This window comes from Eriocheir sinensis, chromosome 2 (genome assembly GCF_024679095.1).
Source record: "Eriocheir sinensis breed Jianghai 21 chromosome 2, ASM2467909v1, whole genome shotgun sequence".
NCBI classification, from domain to species: domain Eukaryota; kingdom Metazoa; phylum Arthropoda; class Malacostraca; order Decapoda; family Varunidae; genus Eriocheir; species Eriocheir sinensis.
The window spans coordinates 19,589,639-19,607,520 of NC_066510.1; the positions used below are offsets into that span (position 1 = coordinate 19,589,639).

A 17,882-nucleotide genomic window follows, 5' to 3' on the forward strand; every position below is an offset into this window, starting at 1 on the left:
TTTGGTGCCGGCTTCCGCCGCCTGGTCACAGTAACTGTTGTCGTACAAAATATGAACGTATTTTCATATTCTGTTTCTTTTGTTTATTCAGTGTTTTGCGCAAGAAAAAGAATACTAAAAATATTAGTGACTTTTTGGAATGAAAATACGAAACCCATTAGTTACATTACCTCCTACTGGCTAAGAACCGTACTGAGCCCAAGTCTTGTGTGGAGATGTTAGGTGCGCCTATTACATGGACCTGGCTGGACTGTTAATCTTGTGTGTGTGTGTGTGTGTGTGTGTGTGTGTGTGTGTGTGTGTGTGTGTAATGACAACAAATAATGAATAATCAATAGTTTATTGAGAGTATGCAGCCACGGGCTGGAAATATACAAACATATGTAAATACAGTAATGAAAAGAAATCATGATTGTTATTAAATTTTACAGTAATGAAAGGAAATCATGATTGTTATTAAATTTTATACATGAAAATCATAGTGTGTGTTTGGGGGAGGGGGGCATATGTTCGGGGAGAGGGAGGATATCTCGCCATAGAAGGGACTGCACAAAGTTTGCATCTGTCTGTCTGTCTGTCTGTGTGTGAATGAGCTGAAGAGCCAAGGTGTCGTGTAGCGCGAGCGGGGAGAGGGGGTGAGGGGGCAGCACTTGTCGTTGTCGTTAACTGCAGAGCAGCGAGGTCCCCAACACTGCCTGTACGTTTTAGTGTCTTACATATAGTTGTATTTACCTACTTGTTGTCCTGTCTCTATATCTGCTTTTGTTTAACTAAGCTTTGAATACAAGGACGTTCTTAGCTCAGCATATATCATCTCTGCGTCCAGACGATTTCAAGTATCAATGATTCTATTGGGGAAGTCAAATTTCTTTACATAATGTGTGTGTGTGTGTGTGTGTGTGTGTGTGTGTGTGTGTGTGTGTGTGTGTGTGTGTGTGTGTGTGTTTGTTTTCGTGCGTGCGTGCGTGCGTGCGTGCATGTGTGGTTGATAGACATAGATAGTCACCAAAAGGAAAACATTTAAATTCAGTAAATATATCATTAAACATATGAAGAAAAATGGGCAAATAAATAAATATATGAGTGATTAAACAGATGAAAAAATAAATGAATACATAATCAATAAATTAATAAAGGAAATAAACGAATGAATCCAAAATATTCATATAAAAAAGAAACAAAAAATAGAATCGAACGTCTTGTAGAAAGTTCTGGGTAACACCGACGGCCGTGTGTTGCAATCTGGGACGCCCGACTTACGTAGAGCACAGAGATAAAGGGCCATTGAGGTGGTGGCAGGAAGAGGGAGGGAGGGAGGGAGGGAGGGAGAGGAGTGAGAGGGAGGGAGGGCAGGAGAGAGGAGGCCGTGAAGGGAAGAAGAGATTTAAAACGATGTCCTTTTATTTAACTTACTCCCATGTTTGAGTATTTATCTCCATATAACAGTCAAGTCTTATCAATCATGCACCCGTTTATTGCGCATATAGCATGGCAAGTGTGAAGAACTGAATGAAAACGGACAAATAATCTAATAAAAACTAACAAAACCAACCCTAGATTCGCGTGGCGCGGCTGACTGGCTGAGAACACTAAAACGCTTGTTCTCGGCGCCCCAGGATAGCACGGAACATTCCTCAAGATACTCGGTCACTCACACTCAGTCAGCGAGGGTTACTCAAGGTGGTGAGGCGGCACCGGTGAGGCAGTGTTCGTGGCCTGACGGTAACAAGCCTTGGCACAACAACAGCTGCGGCACGGCTCTGCTTGGGGGCCCGGAAGGGAAAATGTGAGAGGAAGGAGAAAAAGTAAGAGAATGACCCATATCTCAGTCTTTTTCAAGTTTTACAGTTACGACAAACTCCGTCGCTCTAGGGTATTATAAAAGTATTGGTTGAGATTTGTTATTACTGTTGTCTTTCTTATCAGCCTTGAAGCTGTATGGCATTGTTTTCATTGATGTTGTTGTTAAAGCTATTGTTGTTGTTGCTGCTGTTGCTACTGTTATTACACTGTGTTGCCATTGTTATAGCCCACCCCGCTGCAAACGAGGGAGCGATATCTCCGTCAGTCTGTTTCTATACCAAAATATCTCAAAAACGGATTGGCATACGTATAGTCGCCAAATACACGTGGAAGCATTGATGAAGTGATTAACTCTTGAGAAACTCCGTTAAAAAACAGCTGGATGATGGCGGGGCTTTAAAGGCCGCGGTCCCATGGCCTAACCAGCCCCCTCTAACATTGAAGAAGAGGAATGACTTGGGGCAACTATATGGAAAACCCGCCATTGCTTTGTGGGAAGACCATGTGCTTCCAATGGCCACCGAGTGTTTGGGAGGTGGTCGAGTCTAGACCATGAGAGATTTACGAGGGTAACCGTGAGTGACTAGGGAGGTGGTTTGGCCCAGACCATGACTGCTTCCAGTGTCTTGTTTCCTGTAAGGGTGGTCTGGCCCCTTTCCGATAAAATTCCATAAAAATAACTGGCCGGCATGACAGACGATATACGTATTCTTTGGAATGCGTGGTTAATTGTTATCATTGTTTTTGTTCGCCTCGCTAATTGCGTTCTGTGTCACCTGTACACTAACTATAACCGTTCCGAGCACTCGGTAACCGTATTGTTTAAAGAGCTAAAACAATGTGTGTTTCTGTTTCAAAAGCGGCACAAGGCGAGGTGAAGGACGCCTGGCAAGCGTGCCGCGACACATACCCGCCGCCGAGCACAAGAGGCCGCCACCGTGGCTGAAGAAAATAATAGGGCGAGCGTATTAATCAAAGGTTTGCCTCGTCCGCCAGCTGTGTACACAACGAACGAAGGTCGCGCGGCGGGCCCGCCTCACCGCCACTGTCTTGAGTGTCATTCTCTTTTTCTCTTCAGTGAGTCATCTGGATAGAATACACAAAAAAAAATCTTGAATTTCTCCCGTGTATAATAAACAGTATTTGTCTCTGACGATATGCAAAAGTTGCATAACAGACGAATGCATAATAAATACAAATAATTTAGACATACATCCATTGCGATTATTTTTTTATATAGTACGCAACAATGGTTATCAAATGAGTCACCATTTGAAGTAGTGGTTGAAAACTATAAAGCTACAATAGGCCTCTCAAGATAAATGTACACAGCGGGTCATGCTGCCGCGTTGGAAACCTATCAGCGATGACCTAAGAGTAGCGAAAATATGCTCAACGTGCGTCAGTCTCCTTCGGTAATAACCTTTCTTAATGAAGCAGCGTTTCTACATGATTACACAAACAATAAAATACTAGAATGTGAAAGATAAAGTTATGGAGAAAAAATTTATTCTTCAGTATGGTTCTCAGAAAGTTTGAGCTGGTTGTGTACTTCCATTCAGTCACAGTGGTACGAACTTGGGTTTCAGATCAAGGTATAAAAGAGGTCTGAATATTCCTCTTCACCCCAGACAATCAAGGGTCTTAAGGTGGCTCAGCGTTGTAGGCAATAACACTCCAGTCATGGGTAGGCGTTCAAACCTTGGCCGTGGCGGCACGTGTAGGGAGAAACACACCTTCCCGAAGGATCGCGACTTCCTACTATGGGAGTGTGGATAGCGTGGCCGTCAAAACTGGTGCCGTGTTTGCACTGGACGATACTCAGGTGTATGATTTCACCAATTCTGACCCAGTGCTTCCACCGGGTAATGATTGGCCTGCTGGGTCTGAAACCGTTTTAATTGTCTTCCCTCGCGTGAAATATTCAGCGACACACCTAACGGGCCCACACTTACAGTGCCCTTCCGAGACAACGATGTCCTGCAACACTGCATAGAACCCAGCCACAAGGCCCACGGCGGCGCCTTTGCACCTGAGGGACACCTTAAATGAGAGGGGGAAATCCGACTAATGTTATGGAGTTCTATCGAAAGGAAGTAAAAAAAGGCCATCCAGAAGGGTACGGTGTGACAGCCGCATCGCACCCATCACTGCGCTGAAAATTAGTTGGGTGGCCGGTACATGTGAGCCTAGAGATGCTTGGTGTACACATCACTGGGGGGGAGGGGGGGGGGGGGGGGGGCCGGCCAGACGGATGAATTATATGTTCTTTTAAATGTGTATTCTGGCCCCCTACTGTCACACTTACAGTAATGAGAGAAAACAAATTTTAATTTCATGCTTAAAGAAGCAATCTGCTTAGGTAGGGCTTACTTTTCCTGATGAAATTAGCATGTTGAAAGGGAAACCTGAAATATACAATAGACCACTTCTCCGGATTAGCATTTTCACAAAGGTAAAGCAATAACAGCGGAAACATTTTTTTTTTTTGGGGGGGGGAGCTGACTCTCTCTCTCTCTCTCTCTCTCTCTCTCATTAATTTTTTTCACAAAAATAATCACAAACAGAATTTCAGACCCATTAGATTCTCTCCAGCCCGGGGAACAAGCAGGTCCTCGAAGTGGGTTTAGAGCACATCCAGACAATAATCCATATAATACATAAAAAAAGCAACAAATCAGTACAGTAAGCCACTTTGTTTGACATTCGTAAACAACGAAGCCTTCGACTCCGTGGAAACTGTAGCAGCAGTGAATGCGATCCAACAAGAGGCACTTCATCATTGGACGAGTGCTGGCCGCGGCGTGGCGGCGTGTGGCAGCCCTTTGCTCGGCCACAGGCAGATATTGTTCCCTTGCTCTCCCTCTCACGTGGCGTCACGACACATACACAAAATTATTCATGCCTCGAGTTGCTACACAGTAAAACTTCCAAGACCGAGACACCTTTTGTTTTTACCCATATCATTATGCATTACATGCCGCCTCGACTTTCAGCCACTGTGGGAGTTATAACAAAGCTGTCAGTCCGCAGGTGATAAAATGAACACCCACGTGCTGACGACTGTGCTGGCGACGGTGCTGCTGATGCTGGCAGTGGCGGAGGCTGTCGTGGTGGAGACTGCACGACTCACTGACTCCTCAGGTAAGTTCCCGTCAAGAGTCACCAGTACAGCTATCAAGTTACTTAGTTTTTTTTTTTATCTTTGTTTTACGATTTTCAACAGATAGCTCATTCATTCATGGCAGTTTGTAGGTTCTAGGTATGACTATCTTTTGTAGTACTAAAAGCGAACCATCAGACTCCTTTTTAGTAGGCTCACACATTACCAACATGATGGTGGTAGGTAATACGGCCCGCTGCACACACTCAGTCTTTTGCTCCGGTTTCACATGCAGCACAGGCAAAATCTACAGTCAATACGGAATCCCGCCGCTGCATCCCCACGGCGCAGTTTTTGGTTAGTTTTATCCAGTAGACGACATTGACGGACGTGATGGAGACGTGCCTCTGGCTGTCGTTGCGCTTGGGTGCACCATGAAGACTAAAAGAAAAAAAGAGGAAAGGCAAGAAGACACGGTGTACAAACTGGCTATTGCAGAGGAAGCAGTTTTCTCGCATGAATCTGTTGACAGAACTGGAAATACAGAATGATGATTGGTGCAATTTTCTTCGTATGACAAAAGAAACATATTTTCATATTTCTAATAAGTTCTCATAAGATGATCTTTTTTGTCTACTCGAGTACTATTTGCTTTTCAGTTTTCAAAAGCGTACATGGGTCCTCTCTGATGTACTCCACACAGGGCTTTGCTTAGTCCCGCACTCCTGATGCCTTGACCCTCAGCCGCGTGCTGCTAACTGGGCAAAATTTTGGACTGTCTCCACACGCTCTGCTGTAACTGCATAGCTAACATTTCTGTCAACAGATAATGTTGGCCTGAGCACTTGAAGCTGAAAACAAAATTCTTGGTGTTTATACATTAAAAGCACCCGTCGCACTCCGGTGTTTGACACTATTTTTTTATATAAATCTTATCGTACTAGCCTCTTTCGTTATAAGTATTTCCGTCGGGAATTGCAAGTTTTTTGCAGTTTTTTTTCATAGCTTAATTAAATTCCCTGCAGCCAGCCGCGCGAGGGATGCACCCCTGGGGGTCGGAGGTGAGAGTATTTACACAGGCGTTCCAAGGTCACACAGACCCTCCAACAATCTGACGAGATGCGTATTAATATCACCATGGGCTTTATCGCCTGATTGCACACTATCAGAACTCGCTTCACAACCGGGTATGTGCGCTTGTTCATGGGGGAAAGAAAAATAACAAATTAATTAATTTCCTTATCAGCTACATGTAAGACTGTGCGTTTGCGCGATTTAGAATGAAAACAGCTTGTAATAATTGAAAGACTATCAACTAAATATATATTTTGTGTTTGTGAATGGCTCCAAAAATGTTGCAATTTCTTCATGTCAGTTAATAATTCTAATGCACCTGGTGAGACTGATGTGTGCGTGGGTGTGGGGGGGGAGAGAAAAAATTACTAAAGGCATTTTCTTTTTTTTCAGATTTCGAAAACTGCACCGCGAGCATAAAATTAGTCCCCACCCTCCGGCTCCTTCCTCCTGACCATTCCTCGTCCCCGTCCTCCCCCACCCTCGCTCCCCTCACCCTGCCTCCCATGACCACTCAGTCCCTGCTGTACCCCCAGCCCCACGCCACCCCACACCCCACACCACACGCCACAACCACCACCACCACACCAAAGCAACTCAAGTATAAAACAACACCAACACCCCACAAGACCCTAAGTCCCTTCCTCGTGTCCGAGAAGCACACTACACTAAATGGAAAACCGAAAGCAACAGAATACAGCGAGAAGCCCACCACAACGAAGCTCTTTAAAATACAAGATTCATTCATATCGATGAAGGACAAGTTTCTGTTCTGGTTCCAGGATACTGAAAGCTCAAGTCCTTCCTCCTACTCCTCCTCTGTCTCCTCTTCTTCCTCAACAGCTCCTCCATCCCCTAAACAGCCACACGTCTCCACCCTGCCTCCCCCCTCCCTCACGCTGCCCTTACCCACGGTCCCGTACCTCTCCGTCACCCCCACGCCTGAACTCAAACTTTTGGAGATCTGGGAAGAGCTGAAGCACTTCCTCACCAAGCAGATTCCCCTTGTGCTGCCCTCAGAGTGGGCTCAGCCGTTCAAGAAATGTGAGTAACGCAGTAGTAGTAGTAGTAGTAGTAGTAGTAATTGTAGTAGTAGTAGTAGTAGTAGTAGTAGTAGTAGTAGTAGTAGTAGTAGTAGTAGTAGTAGTAGTAGTAGTAGTAGTAGTAGTACATAATAGTAGTAGTAGTAGTAGGTATACTATTCTTATTTAGGAATGGAACGTGATACTACTCCTATTTAATAGTAGTTGAATGGTATGTTTCGTCTTTGCTTAAAAGTGTGTTTAGCGTTTCTAATAACCATGTGGCAATGAAGTTTGCTTTTTACTTTACATATCATCCATTATTAATCTTAATAAACAAAGACTACGAGAAGGGTAATATTTTCCCACGCAGTCCTTCGATAGTCCAAACACTACAACAAAAAGCATCCTTCACAGCCTACCTGGAGCGCATCAGGGCAGCGAATCACGAGATAGTGGACAAACTCTTGCAAGCGGAGGATGACGAAGACGAGTCCACAGACAACCACCAAAGGGGCAACGACACCTGTCGCCTGCCGGAGAAGCGCCTGGCCCACCTGTTCTACCTGCGGACGATCTTAGTGCTCCTCCTGCAGGCTCTCCCGCAGACTGTCGAGGAGGTGGAGGAGGCGGCCTGGAACCCAGAGATCACAGACTACATTTTCAGGCCTGAACGTGAGTACAGGGGGGGAGATAGATAGATAGGTAGACAGATATCGATAGATAGAGAGATATGTTGATAGATAGAGATAGAGAAAGGGGAGAAAAGAGATAAAGGGAGAGGGGGGAGATGGGGTGGGCAGGCCTATAGCAGGTGTGAATTTCATGCATACCGCACCAGGTTAGTTACATTGCCTCCAGAATGCCCCCCACGCTCGCTTTACTGAACAGCTCCCAGCGTGTCTTTGTGAGGAGGACGAAGAGTCAACTTATTGCACCCAAGAGCGAGGCGTATTTTTGTTACTCAGAAAATAGGGTATAAGAAAAGAGTGAGATTCATAAAATTAAAGGCATGAACATCACACACAAGAAGATTAAATAAACCTCCTAGGTTGGCCACACCAGTCTGTGTTCATAAAAAGATATCCATGAGCCTCGTCTTGACAAAATTATTTGAGACAATATAATCATCCCGACCCGACGGTACTCTCTGGCGATGGCGGTGAACACGGATGCATCACCTGCTCGTCATCCAAGGCCCAGATTCTAACCAAGGCCCAGTAATTCATAGACAGAAAAGCTGACAGCCACGTCCTGAAGGCGCCTTATGCAGGCTAGAATAACAGGCTCGAGTACAGGAAGAATGGTCATTTAAAACAAACAAGTAATTGAGAGAGTGAACACAGGACAAAGAATATTCGACACTAATGATACTGTTAACTTTAATAATCTGGGTAACTGTCTTCGTAAATGTACATACGCATATATAAATATCTGAAATGCAATTAGTATATTCAATTCAGCTTAATCTGAGTGAGAAGAATCATTAACCGTCGTCTGCTTACCTTCCTTCGCCCCGCACGGCCGCCTTGCAGGGAGGGCCGTGTTTGACGTGTACGGGTGCCGGGAGTGCTACGCCCTGGACGCCACCGGGGTGTGCAGGGAGCTGTTCTACTGCAAGGACGGCTCAGATCTGTTCTCCAGGACCTCTCGACGCCGCCCCGTCGGGTGATGCGCTGGCGGTGGTGCTGCTGGGGAAGGTGGAGGAAGGACTACAGTGAGCAGAAGCGTAGTGAAATTAACGCTTTTCAGATTGACTCTCTCTCTCTCTCTCTCTCTCTCTCTCTCTCTCTCTCTCTCTCTCTCTCTCTCTCTCTCTCTCTCTCTCTCTCTCTCTCTTTTTGTGTGTGTAACTTGGGCAGGAAAAGTATTATATAGTATTTATAAGTATTCATAATAGTTTCTTCCTTATTTATATTATTTTCAATATTTCAATTATGAACAAACAACCACACACATGTATACAAACAAGCGAGCTAAATAAATCATGACTCCTTACCATTGTGTTTGGCTGCGACTGAGTCAGGAAATGCAGCCGTCCAGACAGATAGCCAACTACTTTATCAGTCATGCAACCACTCGTCACACAGCATATCACCTATCCAGTCTGCCAACTTACTAAAGCTAACCAACTATCCTGCCAGTAAGTCCCCGAACCATCCATTCAGCCAGCCATTCTCACAGTCACCCCACCAACCAGCCACGCAGTCATCCAGAGTACCAAACATTCAACCAGCAGAACAATCAAGGATCCAGCAGTCGAGACCCCCTCAGGTTTCCAGCCAGCCATCCAGCTTTTCAGGAGGGCCAGAGATTAACTACACAAATAGGGCCGAGAGAACTTGAGGTGCTGACTGATTGGCTTAATTCCTAGGTGCTGCAGGGGAGGAATGAAAGTACGGAGATGTCAGTACTTGTTTATTGTCCGGCTACACGACGCACAGCTGTACGACGGAGTGGAGTGTCTCGCTCAGGGGGTCTAAGAATGAGGGGCCGCGCCGACAAGTGAAGCGCACACGAGACTGTAGCACAAACGAGTTTCGTTCAGAGGAAACCAAGTCACAGACCTTGTCAAAAATTTATTCACATGTCTTGTACTCGAATACGCTTAGTTCAAACGTCAATTTATGAATTCTTAATGATAGACAGGTTTGCATTTATCTTTGAACTAATGAGTCCGAGGGCCAGGTGAGTACGCTGACTGCCGGGTGTGTGGGAATAGCTGCCTTGGTGAGCTAAGTTGTGGCTGGTCGAGCGGGGACCTAACACGGAAACTATACCCAGCTCGACCAGCCATGACCCAGCTGGGCCACAACGTTTGCCGCTTAACATGATTTTACCCGGAGGGATGCCAGCCAGTCACGTGCGCGCTCGGCTTGCCCGGAGACAATCACGTGCGCACTTGGCTTGCCCGGTCGGCGCCTCATCTCTAAGGAACAAACACGAGGCAGCGCTAGAAAGTCGTAGCTATGAAAAAGTAAGTAGAAAAATATTTCGCTAGAGATGACAACAAGGATACCCTCTCTGGCAACATTATTACAAATAACATTTTTTTGATTACACTACATGATTGTGGTACACTCGAACACACAATTGGCACAGCAAGGGTTAAACTGTTATTTTTTTGTTATTTTTATCGGTTTCTCTTCTACACTACCGCGCCGCCGTCCTCCTCGACACGAGACAAATCGGAATATTTTAATCTTCCACTTTATGTATTCAAAATCAATGTTAAGTCCCTCAACGGCCATCACAATGCTCCGTTGCTCATACAATCGTTGAATGCAGTTTGGCTAAATTCAGTAATGATGATGATAAGTCACAAATATAAAGGACCGCTTGCATGTTGCATGATTCTACCCCCTCGATAATGATAGTTTTTGGTTGATAATTTAAGTGTTCTAGGTAAAGCCCTCCGGTGGTACTGGTGGTTGGTTGGTGGTGGTGATAGTGGTGAGAATGGTGGTGGTGGTGGTGGTGGTGGTGATGGTGTAGTGGTGGTGGTGGTGATGGTGTAGTGGTGGTGGTGGTGTGTGGTGGTGGTGGTAGTGGAGGAGGAGGACGCTGGCGCCGCTCTAAGATATAACCCCGCCGAGGGCCGACTCACAGCCCCGCCACATAACAAAGATGACACGAACACCAGCAACAAGACGGCTGCCACGCCATCCCTCACACAATTGTTTTTTGTAGCATTTTTTGTCACATTTATGTCCAGCGAAACAGGACACACACAAACATTTTTTTATATGTATATATAGTATTTCCCGCCATCACTTTCCTTTTTTTAATATTTTAAGCTAAACAACAGTCGCGCGCACCCACAAAAGTATGTCAGTCGACGAATAGTATTTATATATATGTATGTATATTTTTTTTTACCCATTGACGCAACTATACAAATATTCATACAAGCCCTTTGAAATAACATATATCCATGCGGTATGTGAAATAACAATGTACATTTAATGGGAATGAGAGTATTTTTATCACACATTACAAATTGCCGAGGACCAACGGAGGAGCTGTTCCCTGGGGCCTGGGGGGGAGGGACGGGGGAAAGCTGGGGAGGAGCGGGGCAGGAAACTGACAACAAGTAATCATGAAACTTTTAAGTCATCGTAGGAACGGGTCGCACGAAGGAAGCAATTTAGAGAAGGGAAAATAAAACATGATAAAAAGAATCGGGTAGAGAAAATATATACGACAATAAAAGTTGAATGATAAAGTAATTCCACGAAAAGTAAATGTGCAGCGGTTACTTGAGAAGAGAAAACACGAGCCCAAGTAAGAAAGTAAATAAGAAAATAAACAATATGAGAAATGTACATCAATCAACCAAAGCCAAAAAAACATGTGACACACACACACACACACACACACACACACACACACACACACACACACACACACACACACACACACACACAGGGAGGCACGAAAGGTTCAAAGAAAAGGAACAAAACAGTCCATAAAACAGCTTTCCAGAGAGGATGAAGTGGGGGAAGGGGGGGGGGAGGGGGAAGCAGCTCCCTCTAGAGTAGGCAACCCACAACCCATGACCCTCAGGCCGCCAGAGACCCAGCTGTGACGTATAGAATTTGGGGGCGGGGCGTGGTGGGGCGGGGCGGGGCGGAGAGTCAGAAAGAAAAGAGCATCGCCCCCCATCTCGCCCCGCCTCCTATCACCCACGTCTCGCCCCATCCCTGCCCCGCCCCACCCCGGTAAGAGTTAAGTCACTACAGTACTCATACATACTATGAGAATCTCCATTTTGTGTCGCCCAATCGACAGAAAGAACGAGACATGAAATTATACACGAACATCATCATCAGCAGCAGCATCATTAGCATCATCATTTATATGGTTTTGTTAAGTGTTGTGGGGGGATGGGAGCTATGCACTCTCTCTCTCTCTCTCTCTCTCTCTCACACACACACACACACACACACACACACACAGGTTTCTCCCTCCCCCCCACGCCGTCACCTTCCACACCCAGGAGAGGTGTGGCTGGAAAAGTGTTTTAAATATTCCTTTTCAATGTTTTATCTGATGTTCCACAATGTTCCTCTAGGTTCCACAGTATCGTTGTTCACTTTCTGTCACCGGTTCAACGCCGCAGTGGGTAGGGAAACAAGCAGAATGAACGCAACGACTGAACGGCCTCCACTTCTCATTAAAATACACGCGTGTGATCGGATTCCGTCCCTCTCTCCAAGATGGTGTGTTGTTGCTCTTCGTTTCAAAAGGACGTGGAGTGGGACTGTCCCTGAGTGCGAGAAATGATGAGTGAGCCAGCGTGCTGGCCTGGCATATAGGTTACAGTTGATTAAAAATGGTCGGCGTTCATCTGTAGTACTGTTATAAGAGAATCCAGATGCTGTTGAGACAACTCCGTGAATAACGCAGAAAAATAAAGCGGAGTCTCTATTGTCATGCCTTTATTTCAGAAGCTGTTGTGTAAAGCTTCCAATGCTGTAAAAAATGAGGATCATCCGATTGAACAAGACAGATATCAGTCTAAAAATGGAAGTCTGCAAATGCGTAGTCTGCGAATCTGCCCAGTAATATCTAGATGAGGAAATGCATATGGAATATCACAAAGAAGATCTCGGTAGGAGGAAATTGAAGTCCGACAAGACAAAGGCGTCGAAGCTTCACAAAAATTAGATCCTAAGAACATGAGGAGCAGCGGAGGGTGAGGAGACTCGGCGCGCCGCCGCAAGCCACCGCCGGCCTCACAGGGGCTGCGCGTGTCTGCCGCTGTGTTTCAGACGCCACACAGCTGGAGGAGCCCCGCTGAAGGCGAGCGAGACACTGACCGACCGTCCTCGACACTCAAAACTCATTCATGCCTGACAACCAACGCTGGAGTGAGCGGAAAATTCAGTCCCTCCGAATTATTTCTTATTGCAATGGTCCTGTAACTCAGCCTGGTGGCGCTCGGTGCACCGCATCACATCCACCACAGCCTCGGCGGAGCGGTGATGGGGCTCGGCCAACTCTTTAATTATAATCTCCGTAGCGAGCTAACATATAGTCTTAGCGTCTCTATCGCGGTCTAATATCTATCAACGATTTCGTCGCGAGCTAGCGTATTGTCTTATCGTCTCCATCGCGGCCTAACGCATTCACTGTTCCCGTTGCGCCCTCCATCAGGAGAGCCTCTATCACGTCCTGCCAACACTCGGTGAGCCTCGTGCGCATGGCGGTCCTGCGGGTTGGAAGAGTAAGCGTCAGAGCAGGAGCACACAGCCTCCCAGAGTGTTTGGGTCACCTTCGGCGGGGGTGAGGAGGCGGGGGTGGCAGGGAAGGAGACGGCCACGGCAATATGAGGGAATGCAGGATCATGAGGAACAGGAAAACGAGGAGCCGGAGGAGATGGAGGAGTTGGTTTGGGAGGGAGCCGACCCGTTTATGGAGGAACACATCACTATACCAACGGGGAGGTGACGGACCACAAGAAGTCACACCGACAAGGGATATTGGGCACGAAAACAGGGGCCGGACTCTCAAAGCCACTAGGGTGACCTCGGGAGGCCAAGTTCGCCTTGCACGCGGCGCGGAGTACCTAAGGCATCGAGGCCTGTTCTCAAAGGTGACCTTAGTTACAGGGTGCCTTTGGTAAGGAAAACTTGCTAAGGCAGAGTGCAAGTCACCTTAACATGATAAGAGGCTGAACAATTTTCATTGTCACCTGTATTTCTCTTAACAATATGAAAAAACATCAAGGTGCACACTAATCTTTTAAACAGTATTTCCTAGAAATAAAAAGATTCAATTAACGAACCTTGATCATCAAATTCTGTAGTATTTGTTTTAGCAGCTGAATGATTTTTTTTCTGTATTTAGCCGGTCTGCTGCATGCCGTCCCTCACACACACCACCGTCTGCACGTCCTCCCAATCTAAATTGTGTCATCACCTGACAGCTAAAACAGATGATGGATTTGCTGTTTCCACTACACAGCAAAATGTAAGTAATATGTCACTGAATTGTTTCAGGAAAAAATGCCATAGGAGTCTGAAAATCTCTAAGCTCTAATTTAAGACAAGATTATGTATACTTTACTTTGAGAATGAGCTCCTTCCATAGGCCTTACATGATCATGTGATCGAATGGGGTTTAATGGGGTCATAAAAGTACTAAAAGCATGTTTCCCTATTTAGACAGTCAGTAATCTGCCGCTGATTATCTATGTGCTGATTGGCTATTCAGATACCTTTGGAGAATATATGATATAGAACATGGCGCCTTAGCTACACGGGTTAGTAGTGACCTTGGTTTTGTACGGGAATATGTCTGGAGGAGTCACCAAAGCTCGTCGCTGTATAGGCGTCTTGAGGTGGCTGAGAGAACGCAGCGCTACGTACTTTGAGAATCCGGCCCCAGAGCTTGGGGTGACCTCGATTCACCAAGATTTATGTCAATCCACTCACAAAAAAGTTAAATATATACCTTCAAATCCATACTTATTTTCTTTTGTCCATAATGTAAAAAGCAAATTACTACCACTCAGTGTTTTATAATCCTCCATGGCGATGTGGAAGATATAGATTTTATTGTCGCATCTTTGTCTTGTAATCTTGTCTTCTATGTCAATCAACCCCCTTATCTGTCCCTCCCTCCCTTCCCCCCTCCCACAACCCTCCCTATCTCCCTCCCAGTTTCCCTCCCTCTCCCTCCCATGTTCCCTCCCTCACTATTATATTTTCTAGACAATAAGCGTATTATTTTCACAGCTTTTCGCATTATACACACTTTTTTAGTTCCAGGAAACTTCAACTATAAAGGGCGGAAGTTGGCACCTGAACGAGTCTAAGTCTGAGTTTGTGTCGGAAGTTTGTCATTTATTATCTATTTACCTTTGTGTAGAGGTTTGGAGACGGTAAATTATATATGAAAATAAAAAATAAGTATTAGAACATACCCTAAGATTGAACTGCACGTATACTGTGTAAATATATAGTATATATCAACTACGAATGCTTCATTGTATTAAAAATTTGTTCTCTTAGCTATTTTGTCATTCTTATTTATTATTTTAAAAGAGGGTAGTAAAATATGAATTGCTGTTATCACTGTTTTTGTTTTACTTGTCGTTTTGGGCTATTGTGTAGGTGAGTGAAGATAAATTGTTCCTGTTGTTGTCATTGTTGTTGTAGTTGCTGTTATTGGTGGTGGTCAGTGTTGGGAAAGGATGGATGGGTGACTCATTAAAAAACTTCATTTATGTCGTCTCCCTCTAAGTCTAAGGTTTGGTCTGCTTTGGTGTGTGGGTGTTCGCCTTGCCTTGGGCGTCACAAATGTGTGTGTCCAAAACAGTTGGGATGTAATCATTTTTACGTAGCTGTTTAGTTAGGTTGATTGTTTGTCTGTCATTTGTTTGTTTAGCCTTACTCGATATATTAGCACGTTTGTCTGATCTAAACTGAAAGGATTTGTCTGCCTCTCGTTACACTTTTAAGTTACTTGGCCTTTGGTTCACTACGGTGAGACCATCTAGGCAGGTGCGATATGGTGCGCGCAGTACATACACCTGCACACCAATGCACACACGCACACATGCATACAGGTACACATGCAAATACACACAAACACACACATGGGCATGCAGACAAGTACACACACGACATGGCGAAGGAAAGAGCAGAGTATCACAGAGAAATAAGAGTAACAAGTAACGGTTGGCATCTGTTTTTAAAGACAGATTCTATGACCTCCTCTGGGCGCCTGGTGACCTGACCTGCGATAATAGGTCACGGAGCGTCGGGATACATAGGGTACATAATATTCCTCCTGAGGTCACACCCACACCCATATACACACACACACGCACACACACAAACGGGACCAACTCTGAAAAAAGTGGTCGCTTCAGTCTGTTTCATCTTTTGGTAATCTGTTTCTCTTAGCAACCAAATGAGAAAGAGAACATTTCAATTAGCCACAGAGTCTATCATATCTTTGTTACTGACCTGTTTCCTTTTAAAAACAAAACAAGAAAGAAAGGACCACCCAATTGGCCACAGCAGTTAAAATATCTATTATCGTTATCCTGTTCCTCTTCACAACCTAACGAGAAAAGGGCCTCGCTATCCTGTTTTGTTTGTTCGCCAACGCCGCACAGCTCACACACACGCTGCCCCAGGAAGAGAAACAACGTCAACCTTACATTGAAACTTAGGCGAGTGAAGAGGTAAGGAAGAGGATCTGCCAAGTGAAGTCAGTATCGAAGAAGCTGCCGAAGGTGCACGACATAGATGCTCTTCTGTTTGACACCCCGACCTGCGGTGGTGGTGGTGGTGGTGGCGGTGTATGTTGTGGTGGTGAGGTGCAGCAAGAAGAGGGAGAGGAGGAGGGGGAAGACCCGGCGCTATAGTCCGTAGTCAAAGGACTCCCACTCGCTGAACTTCGAATCTTGTTTCTGGAGACGCTGCTGACAGGCTTCGAGATACGAGTCGTTGATCCTGTACATGCCGGAGTTGGCTTGAAACATGAGGGTCTCCAGAATCCGTTCATTCTTGATGGCTTTGCTGGGTAAGACGATCTGTTGGGGAAGGAGCCAGCTAACTAGAAGAACCCAAAGGCAAGAGGAATGGAAAGGTGGAAATGTTAAATGGAAATGTAGCATAGATGTTAGTTACTTTCCACATTGACTGGGTAATGCAATTGGTCTGAGGAAAGTATGAGCAAATGAAAAAGAGATTAAAAGGACAGTGAAAGTTGAAATGTAATTTCTGATTATATGCATACACTATCAGTGATGACTCCTTTGTTAGTAGGGTAATAGGATCTGTAAGACAAAGACATGAAGAAACTACAGGAAACAAATGAGAAGAGCAAAGGGAAGGTAAAGTAGTGACATGATGTTGTTAAAGCTGCTTTCTAAAAGTGGCCATGTAAGGAAATATGCAAAAAGTGATTATACCATTATAGATATGTTAGTCATAGAGCATCTACAGAGTCCCAAGAATTTCAAATAAACTTTACCCTTAGCCCTTCACAAATGATCACATTGAGGTTCTTTCTCTGAGGAACTTTGTCTGATCTATATCATGGGCTACAATCCAGTCTGAATCTACTTTTGACTGGACTAGAGAGAAGAGGCATATTTCTGTATGTTAGTCCAATGAAACTTCTAAATAACCCACAAAAGCTCCATAACCACAATCTTAGCTACTGTCACCCACCACTTTCAAAGCCAGGCAAGTCTGGATGATCTACAGTTTTATGTAAGATGCAGCATTCACTGCCCACTACTCCCATAAAACCTCTGTATGCCCTCTCCCTCACCTTGATGAGGTCCTGCGGGGAGATCCTGTAAGGCTTCAGCTCCCTAGTCAGTCGCTCCATGATGCAGCGGAACTCAACGCGGGAATCCACCTTGGAAGCCCCCTTTATCTTGACACGGTTCTTGGCCCATGCCAGCATTGCCTCGAACTTGGTGATTTCAGCTACCTCCAGGTTCCTTGCCATCATCATGTGCACCATTGACTCAGACAACTGGAGGAAGTCTGCAGACTGGAACACCTGCAAGAGGGAGGAAGAGGACAATCAATTGGCAATCAAGGAAGGAATGTGGAGAAGCATCAAGGAGGTGGGAAAGAACGATTCATTTAAGATATCAAAGCCCTCTAGCAGAAAATATAGAAAGGTGAGTAATAAGTGAGAGCATGGAAAGGGGTTACAAAAGAGGAGGGATGAGATTAGAAAAAATAGGAATATATAAATAGGATCAGATAACACTGGAGGAGAGGAGCAGGGCAGTTCAAGGCCAGTGCAAAAAGTGAAGGGTGCATTAGCAGTTGTGCTGATTTTGTTGGTGAAAAGGTTTTTAAAGAACATACTGATTGAGAGCTATCATCTTTGTTTAATGC

At 45.2% G+C, this 17,882-nt stretch overlaps 2 protein-coding genes across 8 annotated transcripts in view; one reads left to right on the top strand and one right to left on the bottom strand.

Moving 5' to 3' along the window:
- The first annotated feature begins 1,632 nt into the window (after positions 1–1,632).
- LOC127001059 (uncharacterized) lies at positions 1,633–9,000 on the top strand. Of its 3 annotated transcripts, none has more exons than XM_050865247.1 (5): positions 1,633–1,805; positions 4,837–4,947; positions 6,374–7,024; positions 7,420–7,677; positions 8,538–9,000. In XM_050865247.1, exons 2-5 carry the CDS (start codon positions 4,845–4,847, stop codon positions 8,672–8,674), a joined length of 1,149 nt encoding a protein of 382 aa, XP_050721204.1. In that variant the 5' UTR covers positions 1,633–1,805; positions 4,837–4,844; the 3' UTR covers positions 8,675–9,000. The 3 variants fall into 3 exon arrangements, with proteins under 3 accessions (XP_050721204.1, XP_050721189.1, XP_050721197.1); XM_050865232.1 differs by having other exon boundaries at positions 1,636–1,805; positions 4,830–4,947; XM_050865240.1 differs by having other exon boundaries at positions 1,636–1,786; positions 4,830–4,947.
- The window catches only part of LOC127001008 (uncharacterized), a 65,740-nt gene continuing 56,613 nt past the window's right edge, over positions 8,756–17,882 (bottom strand). For all 5 annotated transcript variants that reach the window (XM_050865208.1, XM_050865199.1, XM_050865205.1 and 2 more), the window contains 2 exons: positions 17,299–17,535; positions 8,756–16,552 (listed from right to left, as the gene is read on the bottom strand). In XM_050865208.1, the coding sequence (XP_050721165.1) occupies positions 16,379–16,552; positions 17,299–17,535 (411 nt within the window). In that variant the 3' untranslated portion in view covers positions 8,756–16,378. The remainder of the gene's footprint in view (positions 16,553–17,298; positions 17,536–17,882) is intronic.